The following is a 25,911-nucleotide window of genomic DNA, read 5'->3' as shown; positions in this document are numbered from 1 at the left end:
CAGGAGGATGAGCAGGTCAGGGAAGAGGATGAGTCCAGTGTGGGACATGGTGAGGGGAAGGTGTCCGGCGCCAGCCACTTGGGGGACAGGAGCTAGTTCAGAGCTCCTAAGAGGCCCGAGGTGAAGGGAAGGGAGATCCTACTGTGGGCGTCTCATCAACCTGACCTGGAGGGAGATGTGCGGAGAGAGTAGAGGGAAGCGGCCTCCCCCTCCCAAATGAGGAGACAGGACGCCTGGAGCCTGGAGTCGGCCATTAAGCTCCAAAATTTAATCCTCGCTATGATCGCAGGAGGCGTTAATCACCTCCTCTGTGCAACAGATAGCGAACCAGGCTCAGGGAGGGCAGGGACGACCCAGGTCACAGCAGGCCCGCAGTGTGTCATGGACCGGATGCCAGGACCCCTTCTGCACCCTCCACAGAAAAGGGGGGTCCTGAGAGGTGCCCACATCTGCCCTCGTGTCCCGGAACACAGGTGGCCAGCGTGGGAGCGGGAGGGCAGGTTACTGCACCATTTCCGATGCTCCCAAACCTTGGCCCATCCTGGCTGGGGGGCAGCTGAGGGCCTGAAAAGAGGAGCCCCAGGCGGGAGGAGGGCAAGCACTGGTCCGGGCCGTGGTCCCCGGCAGGTGTCTTCCTCCTGTGTCGTGGACCCCAGGTCATGTCTCCACCAGCCTCAGGTGGCCACGGCAGCGGAGGACTCGTAGACGTGAGCTGGGAGGGACGCTCGGAGCCCCTGTGCGTAGGGCGGCTCAGAGCAGGGCGCAGCTGCAGCTGCGGGTCTCCATGGCCGTAAGCAGCACCCTCAGGTTGCGTGGAGTGTGGGGCGGGTAGCGGAGAGCGTAGACCTTCTCCAGCCCGGGGCGGCGCAGCAGGCAGGCGCGGTGGTGGGAGAAGGTGTCGAAGGAGAACTTGCCGTGGTAGCTGCCCATCCCACTGGCGCCTGTACAGTGACAGGGAACACAGCAGTCAGGCCCCCGGTGGCCAGCCGAGGAGCGTCAGACAGACCTGGGCTCTGCCAGTCACACAGTATGACCTGGGTCGGCTACTTCACCCCCCGAGCCTTGGTTTCCCCAGCTGTAAAGTGGGCTAATCATGAGATGCTGTGGGTAAAGGGCTTAGCCCTGAGCCTGGCCCCAGCACCCACTCAAATAAATATTGGGGACACCAGGTGCTGGGTCATGCTGGGTAGACAGTGGTCAAGAGTGGAATCTGGGGGTGGGGTGGGGGATGTATTGGGAATTTGGGATTAACAGACACACACTACTTTATATAAAATAGATAAACAAGGACCTACTGTATAGCACAGGGAGCTATATTCAATATCTTGTAATAACCTATAATGGAAAAGAATCTGAAAAGAAGAGCGTGTGTATATATATATATATATATATATAACTGAATCACTGCTGTACACCTAAAACTAACACACATTATAAATCAACATTTTCAATTAGAAAAAAAAGAGGGAGGAAAGATGGAAAGTAAAAAAAAAAAAAAAGTGGGTTCTGGGACAGCTGCCCAGGTTTGAATCCCAGCTCTGAAGTAGCCATGTCACCTTAAGCCAGTGACTTCGCCTTGGTCTCCTCTGTGACATGCGGTGACAGTGGCACCCACCTCCTAGAGTTGCGGGGATTGGGCAAGTGTTCAGACCCATAGATACAGTAAGGGCTGTGTTGTTACGAGTCGCAATGTCCAGGTAGGGATGCAGTCAAGGACCCGGCAGTGGGAAGTCCAGGGGACCCAGCCTGGTGGAATCAGGGGTAATCCGGGAGGGCTTCCTTGAGTGAGTGAGGCCTGAGGGATGTGGACGAGGTGACCAGATAAAGCGGATGTGTGGGGCAAGAGGGGCCCAGGCTCGGGGACAACCCAGGGAGCCTTGGAGGTGGGTGACCGCGGTGTGTTGGGACTTGGGCAGAGCTCTGTGTGTCTGGAGCAGCAACCAGGGCAGCGGGGAAGGAGGCGGGAGCGCGACCCACGGCCAGACCAGGAAGGGCGGCCTCAGGAAGCTGAGTCAGAGCCCTGGCTCCGTCTGAGGGCCTGGGAGCCGTGCAAGGCTTTGTCAGGGGAGCGGCAGATCAGATTCACCCGCAGACAGACCCCCACGCTTCCCTGAGGAGGGGGTGCTGGGGAAGAGGGTTCCAGAACCGGGGACAGCAGCAGTGCGCAGCCCTGGACCTCCACCACCACAGCATCCATCTCAGCCTGCCGTGTGCTCCTGTGACACCAGCCGCTCCCCAGGGAGGCTCCAGGCCCACCAGGGCAGCCCGCCGGGACCTGCTGGTCATTTACTCTAGTGCCAGGTGTGGGCAGGTGGCGGGACCGCAAGCCTCTGGCCCTCTCGTCCCCCGAGGAGGAGGTGAGCTCAGAGAGGGGAAGTGGTGGCCTCACATCACACAGCCGTCAGGCTTGCTGGGACCAGCCTCAGAGGCCAGGACCTCACAGCGGTACTGGGGGCTGCTGGGGCTTGGTGGAGGGGGGAGCCGGCAGGAGCCCCTGTCTCCTGTGCGACATGCCGAGCATGGGACAGAGGGGACACAGGAGGGGTTAAAGGAGCAGCATGTAGCCTCACTGTGGAGTAAAGAGAACACCCAAGGCCGCCCTGCGTGTGCTAAGCCCTAGCAATCGCAGTGATGTTTAAAAAAAACCCTAAACTAGGGCTTCCCTGGTGGCGCAGTGGTTGAGAGTCCGCCTGCCGATGCAGGGGACACGGGTTCGCGCCCCGGTCCGGGAGGATCCCACGTGCCGCGGAGCGGCTGGGCCCGTGAGCCGTGGCCGCCGAGCCTGCGCGTCCGGAGCCTGTGCTCCGCAACGGGAGAGGCCACAACAGAGGGAGGCCCGCGTACCGCAAAAAACAAACAAACAAACAAACAAACACCTAAACTGTGTATCCGTGGGTCCTCCTACATATGTAAATGCAGAGACAGGTATGGAAGGTTCCGCCTCAGACTCTGCAGAGGGGAGCAGGGTGAGAGATGACGGTAAGAGATGGCACGGCTGTGCCGGCACGTGCCCACTCCTCCGAAGGGCAGGCCGGCGACAGTCGTGCATGAAGCCGTCGTTCCCACAGAAGCCCCCACTGCTGCTCTGGGCCAGTACCCGCTTGACCACCCGCGAGAGAAGCAGCTATGAGGCTGGCGGCGGCGCCGGGGCCGCGGAGGCTCTGTCCGGCCCCCTCAGGGCCCTGGGACCCAGTGCAGGGTCTGAGGCCGCCGTGAGAGCGGAAGGCTGTGGCTGCGGAGCAGCCTGCCACCCACCCCCAGCTGGAGACGTGTTTCTTGAGCATCCCTTGCTTGTGGCCCGTGCAGGCGACTGTGCACACAGACTCGGGCCTGACGGGGAGGCGGGAGACCCAGCATCCTCCTGGGGACGTGCAGGGTGCAGGGTGAGGGGCGGGCAGTCAGGGAGGCGTTCCGGGAGGGATGTGAGGGGCCTGCTGAGTCTCAGGCGGGGCAGAGGTGAGTAGGAGGGCCCCCCAGGCAGAGTGAAGGGCAGGTGGGGAGGCCAGGGGTGGGGTGGGGGCAGGGACGCAGCGGGGGGCCTGCATGCAGCACAGGGAGGACATTGAGATTTGGGTTTTGGAAACATGAACTTGATCCTTGCTTGACTTAATGAAGGCCCTTCCTCTTCAGTCTGGAGGTGTATTTGAAGAATGAGGGCGGTGGGGTGGGGTGGGGGGGGTACTTCCCTGGTGGCGCAGTGGTTAAGAATCTACCTGCCAATGCAGGGCACACGGGTTCGAGCCCTGGTCCGGGAAGATCCCCCATGCCGCGAAGCAACTAAGCCCGTGCGCCCCAACTACTGAGCCTGCGCTCTAGAGCCCACGAGCCACAACTACCGAGCCCACTTGCCACAACTACTGAAGCCCGCGCACCTAGAGCCCGTGCTCCGCTACAAGAGAAGCCACAGCAATGAGAAGCCTGTGTACTGCAATGAAGAGTAGCCCCCGCTCGCCACAACTAGAGAAAAGCCCACGTGCAGGAATGAAGACCCAGTGCAGCCAAAAATAAATAAATAAATTTATAAAAAAGAAGAAGAAAGGTTGGGGGGGGGAATGATTAGCAAACACTAAACAGTAGTTGCACGAAAACTTGGCTATAGTTAGTGGCAACGTACGTGTGACCCCCAGGTAGCAGCTAGGTCGGGGCTTGCCTGCTGGTGGGCGGAGTGGACCCCCATCTGCCGACTCAGAAATCCCACTGAGAGAAATCCCAGGGAGGGGCAGGGGACCAGGGCTCATTCTTGGGCCTGCACGTCCTGGTCATTCATCCTCCCCCAGTCGTGCCATCCCACGTCGTGTGTGCCTTCCAGGAGCCAGGCAGAGAAAGGGGACACTGCCGCCACCAGGCCATGATGATGCAGAAGAATGGAGGTGGGGCTGACCCAGACGGGACACGGGACCCTAGGGAAGACCGTGGGGAGCCGCCCACTAAAGGCCCAGGAGAATGTGGCCTGATTGGAGGGCAGGGGGAGGCCCTGCTGCCCCGAGGAGAGAGGAGAGGGACAGCCGGGACAGAGCCATGACAGCGCCACCGTCCCAGAGCTCCCAGACTGTCCCCGAGGGACCAGGACCCCCGCCCCTCCTGCCAGGCCCCTTGGTCCACTCTGGTCCCGGTGCCACCTCACCCTCTGCTGACCTCACTCCACCCTCCACTGCTGCCACCCGCTCCCACCTCTGCCCAGCTCCACCTGGTTGCTGTTGGAGAAGGTGTACAGGGCCAGGGGCTTCTCCCGACGGTTGATGAAGTCGATGGCCTCGTCCAGGCTCCTCACGTTCAGGACGGGCAGGATGGGCCCGAAGATCTCCTCCCGCATCACCGGCTCCGTCTCCTGCACGTCCACCAGCACCGTGGGAGCTGCCCGGGCACGGGGCACGGCTCAGCCCCAGGCGCGGGGCCTCGGGCAGGCAGGGCCCAGGGACCCAGGGCTCCAGGCTCAGGGATGTTCTGGGGAAGGTGATCTCCCCACAGACCCCTGGAAGTGACCTTGAGGGGCTCCCCAGCCTGAGCGGGGCCCGGGGGGCCCAGAGAGCCCCTCAGCCTTGGTCTTACAGTCAGAGGGTGACCGGCTCTGAGGTCCCAGGTCCCAGCCTGTTGGGAAGCAGCGTCACCCTCTGAGCCGTTCGGCCCAGGAGACTGGGGCTGCTTTGTTCACAGCACAGCGGATGCTCAGGACGGGCTGTTGAAGTTCAGAACCAGGAATCGTGGGCTCCTAGGACCTGGGGTCATGGCCCCGTGGAGCAGCAGATCTTGGGGCTGAAGTTGGGAACCTGAGCCCTAGAACTCTGGGGTCTGAGCTCGGAGGATCCAGAGCCTGGGCCAGAGTGCTGAGTCGTGGGGTCACAGGCTCAGACACGGCAACGCGGAACACTAGTGTCACAGAATCGTGGCGCCAGAGCCGTGGACCAGGCTGGGCTCTAGCAGTGGGGTCGGGGAGCCTCAGGGCCCGAGGTCACAGGCTGGGCCCAGACTCGGGGCCCAGCTGTGGCCCCCAGCGTGGAGGGGGCCTTAGCTGGGGTGGGCTGGGCGTGGGGCACGGTGGCAGGGAGGGCAGCACTCACCGATGTAGCGATCGCTTTCATCGCTCTGGCCCCCGATGGCCACGCGGCCACAGCTCAGCAGGCCCCGGAGCCGCTGGAGATTCTTCTCACTGATGACGCGGCCCAGGTCTGGGGCGCTCTGGGTCACTGATGACGCGGCCCAGGTCTGGGGAGCTCTGGGGGTCTTCGCCGTAGAAGCGGGTGATGGCACTCTGCAGGGCGGGCAGCAGTCGAGCCTGCATTTCGGGGCTGCACAGGATGTAGTCGGGGGCCACGCAGGTCTGGCCGGAGTCGAAATAGCGGAAGAAGGCCACGCGGTTGGCCACGGTCTGGGGGTCGCAGTCGTCGTCCACGTAGCAGGGGTTCTTGCCCCCCAGCTCCAGCGTGACGGGCGTCAGGTGCTTGGCGGCAGCAGCCATGACGATCTTGCCGACTCGGGGGCTCCCTGGGGTGGAAGGAACCAGAGTGGCTCTCGGTCACTTGGACCAGGCGGGATGGCCTCACTTCCTCCGGCTTCCCTGCCCTCGTTCCCTCCCATCCAGGCCCCCGGGTCCGCTGAGCCGGCCCCAGGGGCCTCCCCCTACCACGGCTCCTCCCTTAGGTCCTCCTGTCTTTGTTCAGACAGCTCCTTGCCTGTGCGGCCGTCCTGACCACGCCCACAACTGAGTTCCCCACCTCCACCCCATCACCTTTGCCGGGCTCCATGACCACGTAGGAGGCTTTGCCTTCCTAGCCCTGCTTTATCCCAAGGCCTCGCGGTGCCCGTCTGCGCTCTCAGTAAACATTCATTGAGTGAGTGAGTGAGCGGATGCTGCCCAGGCCACGTGCTGTGACAAAGGCTTTCATTCATTCATTTGTCCTTAAGACAGGCCTGTGACTTGGGGATGGCCCCTATCATACCCATAAGGAAACTGAGGCCTGGAGAAGTCAGGAGCTTATGGCGGAGTAGCTTCTGGCGGTCCATCGGCCTCTGCACAGACCGCCTCGAGGACCTGGCGTAGAAGCCGGCCTCCGGGGGTCGGCCTGCCTTGCTCTGCACCCTCGGTCCTGGGGGGCCAGGGCCCAGAGTCCACTGAGCTTCGGGGTGTGACGGTGCAGGGCGGTCAGGCACCCCCCGGCTTCCTCCTCCTGGTGTTTCCACCCCCTGGGAATCTGTAGGAACAGCCGAGGTCCCTGGCCCCTCTGCTCCCACAGTCGCCCTCCCTGTCTGTTAAGGTGGCGGCTGGCAGGCCTTGTCCTGGGCTCGTGGCAGGGTCTGGGGAGGAGACAGGCAGAGATGGCACGTCCCCTGCTCCGATGGGGACAGGGTGTGCAACACAGGAGGCGGGTCTGCTCCTCCCTCCTCCAGGGCCTCGCCTTGTCTGTTTCCTCCACCCTTTCATCTCTTCTGGAAACTCCATCCTGGTCACTTGAAGCTAGGTGGTGTCTGGACCACATGGGCACATGTCAGGACCACATGGGCACATGTCAGGGTGATGGCAGGTGACCTCTGGGAGCAAAATACAGCCTGCCCCAATCCTGGCTAGTGCAGTGGGCACTGCATCTTTTTGTCACCCGAGCCCCCAAACCCTCATCTGTCCAGCCCTCCAGAAGGGCCATGGGCTCACGAATGAGTGCCTGGCAGAGCGGGAGCTCAGCAAGGGCAGATGCTGTGACGTGTGAGATTGTGAGTGGTGGAGAGGCCTGCTTCGGGATGGGGCCCCTCCCTCCCAAGGGTCCCCAGGGGTCCGGGCCCGCCCCCCAGCCTGCTCAGGGAGAGCGGAGCAAGCTCGTCCTGGGGCCGAGAGCACCACCCAGCACTTGCCCCAGTCTGCATCCTCCCTGGCTGGCTGGCTGCTTCTGTCCCTTGTAGCCTCTCTCAGAGTTGGGGATAAGACCCCTAAGGGTGGGGCTGGGCTCAAGCCTCTCACCTCTCCCATGCTGCACAACCCCCAAACTGGCTCCTCACCTGTGAAGAAGATGTAGTCGAACTTGTGCTCCAGTAGCTGCCCGGTCTCCTGGGGCCCGCCCGGCACCACGGCAAAGCAGCTCTGCAAGGCAGACGGGCGGAGGGCTCCCTCTGGGACCCCAGCCTGAGAGCCCAGAGGGCACCTGCCTGCCTGCCTGCCTGGGACGGCTGCCCCCTTGCCTGGTGCCCGGGCTCCAGGTGGGCTGGGTCGGGGGGAGCGGGGAGCTCCCCAGGGGCACTGGGCACAGGCAGTCCCAGCCCAACAGGTGTAAGGTTGGGGCCTGGCGGGTTTGGGGTTGGGACTGAGGCCGGGGCTGGGCCAGCAGGGCTGACCAGAGACAGACAGGGACCCCCGGGGGACAGGCCCCAGCCCTCTGTTTCACTCAGAGGGCAACAGGCTGAGAGGGGCGGTGACCTGGCCAAGGCCACACAACCCAGAGGAGGCAGGAGTGAGGCTGGAGCTCAGGTCCTGTCTGAGGAGCCACGCCAAGGGCTGCCCGGCCCGGCGGGGCCTGCTTAGCCCTGCTCAGCCCGTGTAGCTGCTTGGTCTGTACCTGGCCTTGCTCACCTGGTCCAGGTATCGGGGCAGCACCTCGGCCAGGACCTTCTCAGTGTTCTTGCTGATCTCCGAGGGCTTCAGCACCACGCAGTTCCCTGAGGGGCGGGGAGGGGGGGGGCCAGTTGTAGCCACTCCCCGTCTCCATTCAGTCCTCACACCTGCAGGGCAGGTGCCGGCCTCACTCCACCTTCAGGTGAAGAATATGGCTCAGAGAGGTGCCGTGCCGGCCCCAAGGCCACACAGCCTGGGGATGGATGGTGGGCGAGATGGGAACCAGGCCTTCTTAGCCACCTGGTGCCAGCTCCCCCCTCCTCCCTGGCTCTGTGGGCGGCTGTGAGGCTGGGGGGATGGGCGTGGGTGGCGGGGAGAAGGTGGTGGTTCCCTCTCACCTGCTGCGAGGGCGCCCACCAGGGGCTCTAGGCTCAGGTTCAGAGGATAGTTCCAGGGGGCAATGATGAGCACCAGGCCGAAGGGCTCCTTCCGGATGAAGGCCGAGTCCAGCTGCGTGGCCTGGGTCGGCACCAGAGTGATGGTGAACGGTGAGGTGCCAAGACCCCAGCCCCTCGGCACCACCTGCCACCCAGAGAGGCTGCCTGCGGCCCTGACCCCCAGGGTCACTCACCAGGTTCCTGGGTACTTTCTCATCCTTCATCCAGGCCCGCAGGTTCCTAAGGGCCAAGTTAATCTCGTTCTGGCTGGTGCTGATTTCAGACACCTCTGACTCGAAGGCTGACTGCAGGGGAGGGGGAGGGGCAAGGGCAGGGCTTGGGCCGGGGTACCCAGGATCCACAGGTGGCCGGAGCCCTGGGGTGGGCAAAGCCTCCCCAGGCAAGGCCTGTCTTATTCACTCATTCATTCATTCATTCACTCCATGTTCACTGGATGGTTACAGTGCTTGGGTGCCGTTTCTGTGCTGGGGATGCAGCGGTGACTGAAACAGACCGAAAACCTGCCCCACGGAGCTGACATCGTAGGGGGGACGGTCGACGTGATGATAACACTGACTACTCCATTAGGACGTGACAAGCGCAGTGGGAGGATGAAACAGGATAGGAGGGATAGAGACTGCTGGAGTGTGTGTGCGTGTGTGTGAGTACATGTGCGCGTGTATGTGTGTGTGTGTCTTTGCTCTATTTTATATAAGATGGTCAGTGCCAGCCTCTGGGATGGGGTGACATTTGAGCAGTGAGGAAAGGGAGGGAAGGAGCCCATGGATACCTGGAGGCAGAATATTCCAGGCAGCTGGTATGTCCTGTGCAAAGGCCCTGGGGCGGGTTCAGGCTTGCTATGTTCCTGATTAGCAGGGAGAAGAGTGGGTGGGGTGATGAGGCCAGGCAGCTGGGGTGAGGACTGTTGAGCAGAGCAGGGACAGGATCTAACTTAAGTTTGAACAGGACTGTCTGTGTGGCCCTCTGTGGCCTGCTGTGTGGATGTCAGTCTGCAGGGGACACTGGGGACAGGTGTCTCTGGGTCACTGGGGACTGGTCACTGGGGACAGGTGTCTCTGCCATCAGTTCCCACAGCCCAGGGGCCAGGGCAGATTTCAAGGGCAGGAGTGGAGAGAGAAGAAAATCAATAGGGCTTTTGTCCTGATCTCTGCCGGCTAGCATGCCTGCCCCACCCCCACGAGGGAGGAGGGACCCAGCCTGTGGGCTGCAGGCAGCTGGAGGCCCATGGCCTAGGACACGAGAGCCAGGCTGTCCTGATGCCTGAGACAGCCATTATGGTGCAAGTTCCTCCCTGTCAGAGGAGAGGGCGATGGGCCCAGGAGTGCCAGAGCTGAGCCTTGGGGGGAGGGGGAGGGTGCAGGGACCTTGGGAGGAGAAGCCACGCCCACCAGCGCTTCTAGGAGCTGAGCCTGCTTCAGGCATGCCTTCTACTATGTCTGTGTCCACAGCCCACACTCCTGCCCAGCGAGGTCTCCTGTGACCTGACTGAGGTTTGGGCCTGTTTAAGGGATGATCTGGACCCTGCTGAATGCCAGGAGTTTGGAAGAGTAGGCTGTTTTGAGCTAGGGTTCTGTGCCCTTAGGCAAGAACACGCCCTCTCTGAGTCTCCTCTGGGGGTGACTGGCTGTGACCACCTCTACCTGGAAGGGCTGTCGGGGGTTAAATGGGAGGATTTGTGCAGGTCAGACAGGGCAGATGCTGCCTGCTGGGAGGGTGGGGGACAGGGCTGGCCGAGCCCAGAGGGAGGGACCAGAGCAGAGGCAGGAACCAGATTGCATTTTCTGGGCTGCTGCTCCCTTTGTGGGGCGCAGGCTCCTGGAGCCTTGAGGGTTGCAGGCAGGAGGTGAAATCTGAGCCGTAGGGAGAACAGGGACCAGACAGAGACCATCGGGTCAGGTCTCACGGAGGCGGCCAGGCCAGGCCAGCTGGTGGGCAGGGCAGAGGCTCAGTGGGGTGTCAGTCCCCAGGGAGCCCGACATGCCAGGGTAGGGGGTGTGAGCCCCCTCTGTCCTGGACCAGGTCCAGTGAATGGACACTCCCCACAGGGAGGCAAAGCCAGGCCCCTTGAGTGTCAGAGAGCCAAAGAGAGTATGACCCAGCGCCCTGGTTTCATAAATGGGAGAGCAGATGATTCCAGAAATGGCTGACGAGGGAGCCTGGGTCTCACCTGGCTACAGTCCCGGGGTGTGGTGATAAATAGAAGGTTTGAGGACCCTGAGAAAGGGAGTAGGCGTCACCAGGAGGCCACGTCCTCAGGACAAGTCCTTGTGGCCAGCTTTTGCTGCCCCCGTGAACGGGGGTGCCCTGATCCATGACCCCAGATGCCACGAGATACTAGTCTCAAAGTCCGTGACTGCTCTGGACGCCTGGCTGGGTGCCTGCAAATCAGGTGGGGCCCAAGGAGGCTGCAGAGGGCCTCCCAGGCCCGCCAGTGCCGGCATCTCTTTCATGACCTGGGTGGAGCCAGCAGTCCCACCGGAAGGGCAGGGGAGGCAGGAGGGCAGAAAGGGATGACCCCAGGGTTCTGCTCGTGGGCTCAGGAGGTTTGGGGAGAAGATGAGCTCAGCGCTCAGCATGAGCCAGTGTGGGACTGCTGCAGCCCCCTGGGGACAAGTGGTGACCACAGGGGCTGACCGGCAGCCAATGTGCACTGTGGGCCTGTCCTTGGTGTTAAGTATCAAAACAGCACCTTACCAGCTGGTAAAGAGTCACAGCCTTGGAGAGTTACAGGTGGTGAGGGGCCAGTGGGGCGTCAGGGGTGAGCTTGGGCACCGTGGCCTTTGTGGCAAGCTCAAGGGACATTTTGTCCAGAGAAGAAGCCCCTGGACAGTTGTCTTAGGGCGGCGGCAGCCACACGGGTGGGCCCTGCTGGCTGAGACGGTGGAAGGCTGCCTACAAGGAAGTGTATTTCTTGAGGTCCTGCTGTGGCTGCTGCTGGAGATGGGAGGGGCTGAGCCCCCAGGCCTCCAGGGTTTGGACAGAGGCCATGATGGCCACGGTACCTAGTGAAGCAGAAGTCCTCCACATGCGGCCCTAGCGATGTGACCCAGCTCCCTGGGCCTCATCCCTTGCTTACCTCTGCCTCTTCCGCTCCCCTTCAGCCACTCTGGCCTCCTTGCTGCTCCTCAAGCACCATCACACCAGGCACCTCCTGCCTCAGGGCCTTTGCACATGCTGTGCCCTCTGCCGTTTCCCCCCTTGTCCACGTGCATCCTTCCCCCTCCTCCTTCAAATGCCGCTGTCTCAGAGAAACCTTCCCTGACCCCCACATACAAAACAGCACCCTGACCCTGGCCCTCTCTCACCCCCTTCACACTGGAGTGTCTCTCCATGGCATTCATTACCATCCAACATGCTGTGTATTTATTTACTGTCTAGTTGTGTCTCTCCCCAGGAGGCCAGCTCCCTGGACACAGGGACTTTGTTTTATTTGTTGTATCCCCAGAGCCTACAACAATACCTGGCCCATAGTAAGTGTTCAATAAATAGTAGTGGAGTGCGGGAATTCCCTGGCGGTCCAGTGGTTAGGACTCCACGCTTTCACTGCCGAGGGCGCGGGTTCTAGACAGAAGGACCAGCCAGACAGACGGAAGTCACGTGGAGGTGTGAATGTTTTAAAATGTAGGTTTTGGGGACTTCCCTGGCGGTCCAGTGGTTAGGACTCCACGCTTTCACTGCCGAGGGCGCGGGTTCAATCCCTGGTCGGGGAACTAACATCCTGCAAGCTGCACCGCGCAACCAAAAACAGAAAAACATAGTAGTGGAGTGAATGAAGAAATGAATGAATGGGTGAATGCAGAAGAGTGGGTTTTGGCACAGGAAAAGGGGTGGGGTAAGCTCTTACATGGTAAGAGCTTAATAACGGCTTTTAGTTCCCCCTTCATGGAGGATGCAGCTGTCCCCATCTCCCCTTTCTCAACCTCTCCAACCCTGCCCTCCTCCTCCCACCCCTGCCTGTCCCCTCCAACCCACCTTGTGCAGGTCCTGCGCCAGCGCCTCCTGCAGAAGCTGCTTGTTCTCTTGCAGGAAGCGGCTCAGGCCCTTCAGCTGGGCAGCCCGGAACTCGGCCGGCCGCGTGCACCCCGAGCCGAAGGCCTCCCACAGCCGCTGCAGCGTGTCCGCGAAGGGGTCCATCCTGCCGGGCGGGGCAGCGTGGGCCGCGGCACCCCACCTCCAGGCTCCCTCCACCACCCCTGCCTGCACCCGCGTGGGCCCACGGGCACCCCCACGGGGACTTACACGTAAGCCCAGGGACCAGGGCTGCCCCACCTACACACACACACACACACACAAACACACGGCACACTTGGACACCCACTGACAGAGCTACAGACCACACCTCTTAACCGGTGGGCAGGAGGGCTCTGGACCCCAAGGCAGTCATGGGACTGGGTGTGGGCTTGGGGACAGCTACTCCGTGGCCCCTAAGAGTGAGCAGGGAGCCAGGGCGTCACGCTTCTTCCTGCCACACAGAAATTAACCCTAAGCCATGGCCCCCACCCTATTCCGGTGCCCCTCCTGGAGACGGGTAGCCCTTCCCCCAGCAGGCCTGAGTGAAGTAACCAGGGAGAGTTTGGTAACTAGAGGGAGAGTCCACCAACCACCACTTTGGGACATTCCCAACACAGAATGCTCTGTTCCCACTGTCCCCAGCCTGGGGGCCCTGCCCAGGGTGGCCAGGCTGGCTGGCGGTGGCTCAGAGGGCTGGGTGACAGGACTCCTCTCCCTGTGCCCCAGCTCCGCTGCAAGACGGGGAAAGAAGACCCCCGCCTCCCAGAAGCCCTGCCGCCCATCCCAGCCCCATCGGCCACAGTGTTGGAGAAGCAGGGAATGTTGAGGGGTGAGGGGTGAGGGGGCAGTCATGCCTCCATGCTGTCAGCAGCCAGGGCTGGCAGGCAGGGTAGGGGCTCTGACATTCCCCCGGGCACCCGCCTGCTTACTTGAAGTTCATCAGAGGAGCTCTCTGATGCACTCAGTCCTCGGCCTGGTGCCAAGGACCAGTGGGGACCCTGTCCTCCTTCTCTCTCTGACTCACTTCTCTTCTGGTCTCTGCTTGACTGATGCCTCCTTCAGGCAGCCCACCATGATTGCTCCCTTACACATTCTCACAGTGGGCCCTTGGCTCTGCTCCCCACCGCACTGTGTCATACCTTGTGATCAATACCTGGTTTCCTTCTGTCCACCTCCCTGCCCCGCCTCCCCATCCCTCTCTTACCCCTCCCACTGGACTGGGCAGCGGGACCCCTCTTTGCCTACTTAACTTATCATTTGGGTCTTTGCGCCCCAATCCCCTCATCTGTTAAGGTCACCCTGCCACCTACCACCTGATGGATGTTTATCAAAGATGAGACCATGTTGGCCAGTTCTAAGCCCAGGACAGGGAGTCAGTGCCCTCAGGGTTGCCAGCTATTGTTAAGTGACTACTGCCACCATGGCCCTAAGTTTTCTGGAGGACTCCATGAGCTGTTCCAGCCAACAGGATGGCCTGCCCTGATGGGCACTCGGTGCTGAGAGCCTGGCTGGAGCCCTACGCTGTCCCCATAGGCATGATGGGGGCCAAACTGACCCCACAGGCCTCCTACTCTCATCAGGAGAAACGGGGCAGTTGTCTCGGGCACAGGGCGGGCACCACATCCCCCAGAGAGGGTGACTGTAGCAGAACAGGGACATCATCAGAGCCCCTCTCACTCCAGGCTTGTCCCCAGCTCCAACCCTCCTCCAGGGAGGAAGGCATACTGGCCAGAGACCCAAGAGCCAAGAGACTTGCTGACCCCTAAAGCCGCCACCTGAGCTCAAACCCTGACCCTGCCTCTCTGGCTGTGTGACCTTGGGCAAGTCACTCATCTTCTCCCTGCCTCAGTTTCCATGCCTGTAAAAAGGGGATGCTACCGTTCCACCACATGAAGCACCGGCCGCTGTGTACATGGTAAGAGCTTAATAACGGTCAGCTGTGGTTATTGTTACCAAGTACTCAACAAATAGTTATCCCTCTTCCTCCCCCCTCCTCTCTCACCTTCAGACTTCTGCTGACGGATGCTGAGGGCAAACCACACCGGCCCCTCTCCCGCCTCCGCTAGGTTCTGTGCCCTTTCCTAAGAGTCTGCAGAACCCACAAAAATGTAAGGCACGTCACTTGAATAGTGCATCTCCGAGTACTGTGTGGGGTGGGGAGCTCTGCGGGGGTGGAGGTCTGGTTGGAACATTCCAGCAGCCTCTCCTGGCAACACTGAGGCCAGCTCACACCCTATTGCAGTTTGGTCAGGACCGAGGCCCCAAGGGGTGACTGCTGCAGGGCAGGGGGCTGGACTCAAGCCGGGTAAGCGGCTGTGCAAGGCTGCCTGGGGCCTGGGGGGACGCCGGGCCTGTGACCTCCCAAGGGAGCTGAGCAGCCACTGTGGACACACAGATGAGGGGCTTCCTTCATCAGGTGGTCTGGGGGCCCTGAGCCCACCTCCCTGGGAGTTGCTAAGTCACTTGATGTGACAAGGGATGGGCCTGGCTCCCCGGGCCCCAGGGCCAGCCACCTCCCCTCAAGGCCATGAGCCTGGGGGATTCTATAATAATAATAACAATAATAGTGACTAGGCACTGACTGTGCCAGGCACTGTGCCAGCGTGGGTGCCTGATGTGAGTGCAGCATGGCTTTTGGATGGCACCCCTGTAGGAAGCTGAGGCCCGGGTCATGTGGCATCGAGGAGGGTGACAAAAGGGGCGGGCACTCACGTCTGCTGCCTCCAAATCATCAGCAAGAAACAGCTGCTGCCCGAGCCCCGTCCCTGGGCCCTGGCTGGTCCTGCCGATGAGCTACCTCCCAGCCCCCACCTCTGCCCGCCCTCTCATCCATTCTGCCCCGGTTTCCCTGTCTATACCACAGGCCTTCTAAGAGCACCCTCCGTATGACGTGTCGGGGGCCTGAGGACCTGGGTCCGAATCCCAGCAACTCTGTATATTAGCTGGGAGACCTTGGGCAGGTGGCTTGGCCTCTCTGTGGCTCACTCTCCCCATCTGTGCAATGGGGACGGTGTCTTGTAGGTACCCCATAGTGCTGTGAAGTGCTTGGTGCAGGGCCGAGCCCCGTGAGTGCTGTGAGGATGGCTCTGAACGACGGTTATTCAGACTGCAAAGGACAGCTGTGCTGGGGGGTCTCGGGGAGGAGACCCTGGGGTGGGAACCCGAGGAGACCTTGGCCCGGTGTGGGCACCAGGGAGGCAAGGACATCAACTTGAGACCCAGGTGGGGGCAGGGATAAGGGGCTGGCAAGAGTGACAGAGGCGCACATGGTGGTCTGAGGGTCCAGGGGACCCCCATCAGGCTGTCAGAAGGTGGACGGCACGGGGCTGTCTCGAAGGCTCTGCAGGTCCCAGTACCCTGGGGTCTCCAATCTGATCTCTCCTCCCTGCCCCGTGTAGCCTTAACCTGGATTTTTACAAGGTCTCCCAAACTCTGGGGAGCAGCCCCTCCCTTCCAGGACGGGTCTGGGGAGCTGGGGGCCAACCCTTGGCCGTGGGCCAAGCCAACCCCTGCCCCACCGCACGGAGAGGCTGTGCCACCGGCTGCCTGATGCTGGCGAAGTCTCTCCTTCCTGGACCCTGGCAGAGTCCATTCCCAAGAACACGATCGCTCAGAACCGCTCGCTGCATAGCCCACCCCAGCAGCGGGCATGCGTGGCAGCTGCCCAGGAAATGTGTTGCCAAATGGATGCTTGAGCACCCCCCCCGCCCAGGGACAGGGGTGCATTCCTTCCTGGGGCGGCCGGTCCAGAGCTGGGACTCTTGGCTCCCTTGGTAACTCCAGGGAGAGGAGGGGCATCAGTCCAGCTCAGACAAAATAAGGGTGCTGCCTGGCCTCGGGGACTCTTGGCCCTCTCTCTTAGGCTGGGGCAAAGGGAACTCCCTTCCTCCTTCCCCTTTCTCCTCAGGTGAGCAGAGAAGCTCCGAGAAGACAAAGCTAGTCCCTGTGCGTGGCCGTGAGTGGCCAGGCTTGCCAGGACTGACGGCAACCCAGAGTCCCCAAGCCAACCTGCCAGCGGGTCCCTGGCCCTGACTGCTTGCTGCTTATCCCCAGCCTCTGCAGAACACCGTACCTGAGGCCCTGCCAAGCTGCCCTTCCTCCTGGTCGGTCCTGCTCTACCCAGCTGCCCTTCCGTTACGAAATGTCCAAGGCTGGGCCAGCCCCCGGGGCGGGGCTGTCCTGGCCTCCTGCCTGACTTTGACTCTGGGCTGGCTGGAGGCTGCAGGCTGAGATTTCCCCATCACTTCCCTCAGGGGCCTCTACATCCTTTCCTGGACCAGAGAGAAGGAGCCAGGGCGCAGAGAGAGCCAGCACCAGGCCAGGGCCACACAGCAGGTCTCCAGGGAGCTCTGAGCTGAGGGGTCCATCTCGACCCCTGATGGGAAGGATGGAGGATGAGCCCAGAGTAGTGGACCCAGGAATTACGGTGTGTGGTGCGGGCTGTGGCCTGGAGTAGCAGGGAAAGCCCTGCTCCCCACTACCCCGCCCCCGCCCCCGCCGCCCCTCTGAGCCACAGTTTCCCATCTGCAAAATGAAGAGGTCAGATCCAAAGACAGCTGGAGTCTAGAAATCCAATCCCAGGGCCCAGGCCTGCTGCAGGCTTCGTCCCTGCCCTCTGCACGTCTGTGTCCAACATCACCACCCCATCCAGCACCCCGCTCAAAGCGCCTGTCACCCTGCAACGTGACATTTTACAATGAGGAAATGGAAGTCCAGAGAGAGGGCACAGGGCATGAGGGGCAGGCTGGGACCCACGTGAGAAGGTTGTTACTCCAGAGCGGGGCTGGGTCCACCCCCTGCTGTCCCCTCCTGCCTCCCGGCAAAGAGCGCCACCCTCTGCACTCTAGGTGAGCCGCCATGATCTAAGTGTCGCCATGGGGTTCCTGTGTCCCTGCCCCTCTGCCTCACCCCGCCCCCACCCCGGGCACACCTGTCAGAGCCAGCACAAAGGGGGATGATCCCCTGGCAGGTGCTGGTGTCAGACAGGCAGGCGATTAGGTTACGGGTAGGGGGACGGGAATATCCTTTGTGCTATCGCCCCACGCCTGTCGCCCTGGGCCCGCTGCAGCCCTTGCACCTTGGTGCCCTAGGTCTTGCCTGGGATGCTGGCCCAGGGCCTCTGGGCCGACTGGGCACCTGGGAGATGCTGCTCACGGGCCCCGCCCTCCCCGCTGCCCCTGCCTACCTGGGAGGGCAGGAGAGGTCTCCCGCCCACACCTGCTCTGGTAGCCCCTGGAGGCTTCAGCCGTTTGGGACTGGGGTAAGGGGCTGCAGGGGCCCCGTCCTCTGCGTGGGATGGAGCCCCCAGCCGCTGCCTGTCACGTGGCTCAGCATGTGACAGCCCTGCCCTGCTGTCTGGACCTGAGCCAGGCAGAGGCAGAGCCAGTGTCAGGCGGGGTTGGGCTGGAGCTGAGCCTGGCAGCGGTCAGACAGGAACCAGGTCCAGAGAGGGGCAGCCACCGATCTAAGGCCACACAGCAAATCAGGGACCCACCTCGGGAGGTACTGGTGGGTGGGAGGGGTATTGCAGGATACTGAGGGGCCCCTCCCTGACCGGAGATCCCTCCTGCAGGGGTTACCCCAAACTTGTCATGAATTCAGCCTGGGAAGTCCCCAAAGAGGCCTGTCCTCCTGACACAGGGGTCCTAACCTGGCTTGGGAGTGAAGCTCGCCAGTCTGAGGGGGCATTGCCCCTTGGGGAGGAACAGGGACCGGCCCTCTACCCTTTCTGGTTTGGATGCCTCTTGTTGATCCTCAGAGCTCCAGGAGCAGGACTTCCCTGGTGGTCCAGTGGTTAAGAATCTGCCTTCCAATGCAGGGGATGAGGGTTCGATCCCCGGTCGGGGAACTAAGATCCCACAGGCCGTGGGGCAGCTAAGCCCACGCGCCACAACTAGAGAGAAGCCGGTGCACCACAAAGAAGAGCTAGTGTGCTGCAACCAAGAACCGACGCAGCCAAATTAATTAATTAAAAAATAAAAATAAAAAAGCAGCTCCAAGGGCTCCGTGGTACCTAGGGGTGACACCCTTGTCGCAGGGACCTCGGGATAAATGGGGGATGTTGCGTGGGGTACCGCTAGGAGCCACTCTTAGAACTGTCTCCAGCGGGTGGCAGGCTCTGCCGAGGTCCCAGGTCAGCCGGTGGGGCGGGTGTTGGGGGGAGCGCAGAAGTTGGAGGGGACACATCTGCCCAGCCAGGCCCTGCTCTTCCGCAACTCCTCTGGCTTTTATTTATTTATTTATTTATTTATTTATTTTTTTGTGGTATGCGGGCCTTTCACTCCTGTGGCCTCTCCCGTTGCGGAGCACAGGCTCCGGACGCGCAGGCCCAGCGGCCATGGCCCACGGGCCCAGCCGCTCCGCGGCATGTGGGATCCTCCCAGACCGGGGCGCGAACCCGGTTCCCCTGCATCGGCAGGCGGACGCGCAACCACTGCGCCACTAGGGAAGCCCCTTTCTTTGTTGTTGGTTTGTTTTTTTTTTTTTTTGATGCCTCTGGCTTTTAGTTTGGAGAACGGGATGAAAAGACCCTCATGAGTGTCACTGTTGGTCTCCCTCTCCGGGCAGAGGTAGGGGAGGATGAGCTGGTCATGGGCTAAGGCATCATTCATTCATTCATTCATTCATCATTCCCTCCCTCACCTGGTGAGCCTGGCTCCCAGAGCCTCAGACCTGCCCAAGAGCACCTCACCACGTCGCCTGCTGACAGATTCAAACCTGGCTCTGCAGCCCACCTGCTGGGTGACCTCGAGCAAGTTAGGCCCCTCTCTGGGCCTCCGTTTCCTCCCCGCAAACTGGGATTGAGTCAACCTGCCTCTCAGGGCTGCAGTGAGGGCGAAATCAGAGCACATCTGGAATGCACCTGGTATACAGTAGGTGCTCAATAGGTACGAAGGCTTTTCTGTCCCTTTCCCCACCTTCCTAAGGGAGTGGCCACCCCAGGCCTTGTCCTGGGGCCCTGCCCCCGCCTCCTTCCCCCTCCCAGCCTTGAAGGCAGTACCACCTGGCTCCCCCCAGCAGACACCCACAGAGGCCAGTGTGACCCTGAGGTGCAGTCAGAGGCCACTGGGGTGCAGTGCCTGGACACAGTCCGCACTCATCCATGTGCTCACTTAGCAAAGCTTTAGTAAGCACCTACTGTGTGCTAAGCCCTGCGCCAAGCACTTGACACAAATTCTCGTATAATTCTCAGATGTTATGGTCTGAGCTTTACAGATGAAACAACAGGCTCAGAGAGGGACAGTGGCTGGGCTGGGGTCACACAGGAGAGGGACAGATGGGGATTCTAACCCAGCCAGCCCCAAGTCCCCAGGCTGCAGCGTCTCCAGGGTGCCCCGAACTCTTGGTTAGGAGCTGGGTGGGGGTTACCCCCACTCCCAGGAGTCTCAGCCGGAAGAAGCGTCTATCCTGGATGCTGTACCAGGCACCGGGGAGGGTCTTTGGCACATCCCAGCTCGGGGACCTCCCGACAGCTTGTGACGATCATCAACCCCGTGGTTTTTAGTTTAAAAAATGGTAAAGAGGGGCTTCCCTGGCGGCGCAGTGATTGAGAGCCCGCCTGCCGATGCAGGGGACACGGGTTCGTGCCCCGGTCCGGGAAGATCCCACATGCCGCGGAGCGGCTGGGCCCCTGAGCCATGGCCGCTGAGTCTGCGCGTCCGGAGCCTGTGCTCCGCAACGGGAGAGGCCACAACAGTGAGAGGCCCGCGCACCGCAAAAAAAACAAAAAAAAATGGTAACGATTAGGGCTTCCTGGTGGCACAGTGGTTAAGAATCCGCCTGCCAATGCAGGGGACACAGGTTTGAGCCCTGGTCCGGGAAGACCCCACATGTCACAGAGCAACAAGCCCGCGAGCCACAACTACTGAAGCCCGCGCGTCTAGAACCTGTGCTCCACAACAAGAGAAGCCACCGCAATGAGAAGCCCGCGCACCGCAACAAAGAGTAGCCCCCGCTCACTGCAACTAGAGAAAGCCCGCGCACAGCAACAAATACCCAACGCAGCCAAAAATAAATAAACTAAATAAATTTATAAAAAACAAAAATGGTAAAGATTTGCCTCAATGCCAGGGAAGTGGTGTTAGATGAATCAGCAGTGGACCCTGCGTGCTACTTTGGATACAATGCAGGGGTGACACTTCACAAGACCCCCAGCGCTGTCTCAGGGTGTTCGAATCGGGAGCAATATGTATCTCTCCTGTTTGCTTTTCTGCAAGGAACATCTATTATTTTTATAGTGAGAACAAAAATAGAACCTAGTATAGAGAAAACCATTTGACAACAGTGAGGGTATATGTTACAGGGAGTGCTTGAGGTCTGGATGGGGTGAGAGGGGCCGCTGACCTCGCTCCGTTCTCTGCCCTGCAGGTCACATGGGCTGTGTTTATCTGGGTCCCCTCTGGGACAGCCTCACAGGAAGTCTCAAGGCTCCCTGACACAGGCTCTTAAGCCATGGAAAAATTCTTTCTGGAAACAAGGGGATTTATAAGTCAGGGTTTAGTGAACAGAAAGCAACCTAGGTCTTTTGAGTAGGGAAGATTTAGTACAGGGAATTGGGTTGGTGAGGGAGCCTGGAAAGGTCAAAGGCAGGAAGTGGTGTCACCAGACCCCAGAGGGTCAAGGTCAGCCAGGGAAAGCTAGACCATGGTAGGACTGCTCTGTGGACGCTGGGGACCTTGGAGGAGTCGAGCCACCGCCCACGTGCTCCCCCATCCCTGCCCTAGTTATGCCCTGGCTCTCTCCTCCTCCCAAACCCAGAACCTCCCGCTGGCCGAGCCTAACCAGGGAGCCTGTTGCTTATGTATTTGTCTCTCCAGGAGCAGTTTGCCAGTCACATCCAAACCCCAGTCTGGACTGATCTGGAGATGTTTTTCTTGGTAATTGACAGAGTTCCTGAGCGTCAGCAGATTCTAGGAGCCCTGAGCCTGAAAGCGCCTGCTTCTCAAATTCATCCAGGGTCACTGTGTCAAAAGCTAACAAGACCGAAATTACTCCTCACTCAGCTTGGGACATTTGAATTTGCATTCTTCATGTCAGTGTTTTTAAAAATTAATCGATATTTAAAATTTAGATGTAAATATATTTCCTTTTCGCTTTTAATAAGATTAGGACAGTGTCATTAACCACTGGGTGCCATAATGTCAGGTTTGGAAACAAGCTACCAGGACCCCCCCCAACAAATGTTCTAAAATGAATTGATTTTAATAATGCAATACAAAATTAAAAGTTACCAACATCACAGAAGGAGTCCACATGTAACAAGGACTCCAAGGACTTAATTAAATCATTTTAGGGCCCTAAATGGTACAGTAACCTCTTTTTTAGGCATGGACCAAGACCCCACAGAAAGCAAGCAATATTGCAGAAAGCCAACATCTAAGAAGTAGCTGCCAGAGACTTCTCTGGCGGTCCAGTGGTTGACTCCCAGCTTCCACTGCAGGGGGCGCGAGTTTGATCCCTGGTTAGGGAACTAAGATCCCACATGCTGTATAGCGCAGCCAAAAAAAAAAAAAAAGAAAAAAGAAAAAAGAAGTAGCTGTCAGCGGGGCTCAGCACAGGGGAGGCCAGGGGGACCCACTGGTATAGGCAGACCACCCACTTCCTGGAGCAGTGTCCCTGCTCCCCTCCTACCTTCTCTTTGTTTTCTGGCTGGTTCATAAAACACACTCCGCTCGATTTCGTCTTGGGGGTCCCTCCTGGTGGGATATAAACTGCCTGTGAGTTCTGGGTCTGCCCAAGGCAACTGCTGTTCAATGAGCCTTGCCCGCTTCCCCATGAGCACACAAGTCCGCCCAAGAGGCCTTTACCCTTTCTTGGACGACACACACCCACTCTGGGTAAATACTGGGCCACCTGGAAACCTCAAAATGCTGGATGGGGGGCTCTCGGGCGGAGGGAGCTTCAGGTGGCTGCATCTTGGAGCTTCCTGACCCCTTCAGAGGTCACGCCATCTTCCCTTTGTCCCTTTATAGGACTTTTGTGGGCTTGCCCTCTTTCCAACATAGTGACAACTAAAAATCTTCCCTGTCCTCTCTCTCTCTAAGAGCCACTGGGCCTGGGACACTGCCCCTCTCTTTCCTTGGGTGCAATAAAAGAAATGCTCACGTATTGAGGTCTGGGGAAGTCATTCTGGCTTATCCATGAATTAACTTGAATTTGATGCTACCTGGAACAGCCTGTTTGTGGCCTATCAAGCCTACACGGTACATCTGCTTTAATCATTAAAGAAAAGGGCGCATTGACCAGAAGTCAAGAATGTCCATGTTAAAATAAAGACGAGGGCTTCCCTGGTGGCGCAGTGGTTGCGAGTCCGCCTGCCGATGCGGGGGACGCGGGTTCGTGCCCCGGTCCGGGAGGATCCCACATGCCGCGGAGCGGCTGGGCCCGTGAGCCATGGCCGCTGAGCCTGCGCGTCCGGAGCCTGTGCTCCGCAACGGGAGAGGCCACAACAGTGAGAGGCCCGCGTGACACAAAATAATAATAATAATAAAGATGAAACGCGTCCCTTCCTGGGACGCCAATGCTGGTGCCCCTTTGATAATAAGACTTCTTTCCCAGGCGCCAAGGCCATACTTACTCACCGTGTTGGTGCTGATCTGTTTTTTTTGTGAAACCTTGAAGGAATGTCTCCCTGACTTGTTTGATGTTCTTTGTTCTGACAAGACATACAACTGTGCTGAAAACCATGCTTCTCCAGAGCAGTTCCTCGGAGTCATCTGAGAGGCTGTCTTCTGGGCTATAGTCCTCAGTTTGGCTCAAATAAAACTCTTTTCTATTCCCGTTACAGATTGCTTATTGATTATTTTCACTGACAGGTGTCACACTCCCCTCTCTTGGCCCTAAAGGTCTGCTCTGGCCTCTAAGATGCTTCTCTTCCTCCTGGCCACTAGGCTGGCCCCCTCCATCCTGTTTTCAGTGTGCAGAAGCCTTTTTCACCTACTCCTATTTTGCAAGGGAGGAAATATTCAGGTGAGGGAAGACGAGGTGAGGGGGCTTCCCACACTAACGCCCAGACAAGACCGGACACCCTGGGGACCCCGCTGCATGGCAAGAGGGCCCTTCCCCCACCCTTCCTCCCTGGCTTGTCCCAGGTTCTCCGTTTTCCATCCAAGGAGCTGGAGGAGCCAGGTGCACTTGGCTGAGAGATTTCTTTCCATAACTGCCGCAGGTGCAGAAGGTGGCAGACAGGGAGGTCGTTTCCAGACTACAGATGCTAGTCTCCACCCAGGCCCAAGGGCCCCCTTTCTGATATGGTTTCAGGAGGGTGCACTCTTAGGACGGACAAGGGCTCCTCCCTGGTGTCCTCCTCACTCTCCCGCTGAGCCTCCGGACCCCCTGCCTACTACCTACCCTCTGCTTCACTGAACCCACCCTCTGCGGTCACAGCAGCCAACTCGGACCGCTACCTTCCCCTCCGGCCTGGTCTCCTGCCCGCTCACTGAGTTCTACAGGACTGCGTCCTCCTGGGGGCGGCAAAGCCCACTGCCTGCGTGTGCCCCAAGCCCCATGACCTCCTGGACCTCATCATCCTTCCCCACCCCGTGCCATGGCCATACCCTGGACTTTGTCATCTCCCAAGGTAATGAGTCCTGCGTCCACTCTCTGACCACAGCCCCCCGGTGCCCACTGCATTCCTGCTCTCCCGCCTCCTCCTTGCCTCTGGACCACCTTGGGCCCCGCCCTCTCTCTTGCTCCTTCCATATCTCCCACTGCCAGGTCCGGCCTGCCTGACTCCACCTGTCTGCTTTACTCATATCTGCACCTGGGCACGGTCTGGAGAAAGTTCCACCACCTTGCAGGCAGAAGCCTCTGTAAATTCATACCCTCCACACGGCCAACTCTCCACCCCAGCAACCCTTCTGGGGTGGCTATTTGTCATCCATTTACCCGTCCATCCATCCAATCCCATTGATTGAACACCTACTAAGCGCCTGACACAATCCTCTGCATGAGCGGTACGTGATGAAGAGTCACCCGGGGGGACAATTAAACTACAGAAAACCAGAAGGGAAATAGTTGGGGTGGGGTTTGTACCCCTCATCAGGGATGGCTTCTTATTCTGAGGGTGGGAAAGACCCCTCCTGGAAGGAGCAGGGGAAGGGGCTCTCCAACCGGAAGGAACAGCTTGTGCACTGTTCAGAGTCGGAGGAGGGAGGGTAACTGGGTAATTTTTAAAAATTAATTAATTAATTTTTGTTTGCATTGGGTCTTGGTTGCTGCACGTGGGCTTCTCATTACAGTGGCTTCTCTTGTTGCAGAGCACGGGCTCTAGGCGCGCAAACTACAGTAGTCGTGGCGCGCGGGCTTAGTTGCTCCACGGCATGTGGGATCTTCCCGGACCAGATGCATAGTTTGTAAATATTCTCCCACATTCCATAGGTTGCCTTTTTATTTTAATTATTTCTTTTGCAGTGTAGAAATTTTAAGTTTGATGTAGTCCCACGTGTTGATTTTTTCTTTTGTTTTTCATGCTTTTGATGTCGTATCCGAGAAGTCATTACCAAGACCCATGCTGAGGATCTACTGTTTTCTTCTAGGAGTTTTAGGTTATTAGGTCTTATGTGTCTTTGATCCATTTCTTCGCGGCATGCGGGATCTTCCCAGACCGGGGCACGAACCCGCGTCCCCTGCATCGGCAGGCGGGCCCTCAACCACTGCGCCACCAGGGAAGCGAAGCCCTGAAACCAATATTTTTAAAAGCTTCCCAGAGTATCTCTAACCAGGCTGACACCCAGAGCTGTGGAGTGTCAGCTCCAGCAAAGCAGAAATTTCATGGGCTCTCACCGCAGCCCCAGACCCAGTGCCCAGTCAGGCAGGGGCAGGAGGCTCTGGCCCCTGCTGCAGGGTGGTGTGTGTGTGGGGGTCGCCCCCCTGCAGTCCGGCAGCCCCCACAATCTCGGCCTCCCAGGGGCCCTGCCAGAACTCCCACTTACGGGTGCCCAAAGGAAGCTCAGAGTGAGCAGGAGGCGGGCACGGGCTGCCAAGTCCTATGGTGGGAGCCCTCTCCCCGCGCTATGAGGGCTCTTTGCTGACCTGCAAACACACCAAATGGGTGAGGGATAACAGTGGTAGGGGTAGGGCTGGAGGTGGGGTAGGGACGACAGTGACAGTGGTAAGGCTGAGGGGAGTTATTATGGGCCTGGCACTTTCCTAAGGCTCCGCATTACCTCAGTAATCCCGAAAGAGCCCTTGGAAGTCGTGCTGAGTATGCCTGGTTTACAGGTGAGGAAAATGAGGCACAGAGAAGTGGAGTTAATCCCCAAAGTCACAAGGCCGGCAAGTGGCAGAGTGGGAATTCCAACTCGCACCTCGCATTCCTGGGGCGGGCGATGGGCGCACGGTCGCCCCCCTACGCACACGCACACGCACACGCACACGCGCTGGGCACGCCCCCAGCGGCGCCAGGCC

The 25,911-nt window shown here is 59.6% G+C and overlaps 1 protein-coding gene across 1 annotated transcript; it reads right to left on the bottom strand.

Moving 5' to 3' along the window:
- Positions 1-259: 259 nt before the first annotated feature.
- Positions 260-25,849, bottom strand: ALDH3B1 (aldehyde dehydrogenase 3 family member B1). The gene is given in 14 exon segments (XM_024133410.2): positions 260-941; positions 3,012-3,043; positions 3,045-3,124; positions 4,688-4,854; positions 5,559-5,666; positions 5,698-5,982; positions 7,486-7,567; positions 8,054-8,139; positions 8,434-8,554; positions 8,667-8,777; positions 12,466-12,628; positions 22,135-22,199; positions 25,671-25,714; positions 25,812-25,849. Coding segments are annotated over 11 exon segments (1,425 nt in total). The 5' UTR covers position 12,628; positions 22,135-22,199; positions 25,671-25,714; positions 25,812-25,849; the 3' UTR covers positions 260-750.
- Between the last annotated feature and the right edge of the window lie 62 nt (positions 25,850-25,911).

The sequence above is a fragment of the Physeter macrocephalus genome, chromosome 16 (genome assembly GCF_002837175.3).
Source record: "Physeter macrocephalus isolate SW-GA chromosome 16, ASM283717v5, whole genome shotgun sequence".
NCBI classification, from domain to species: domain Eukaryota; kingdom Metazoa; phylum Chordata; class Mammalia; order Artiodactyla; family Physeteridae; genus Physeter; species Physeter macrocephalus.
The sequence above is the reverse complement of the archived record's forward strand: the minus strand, read 5'-3'. Positions and strand labels throughout refer to the sequence as shown.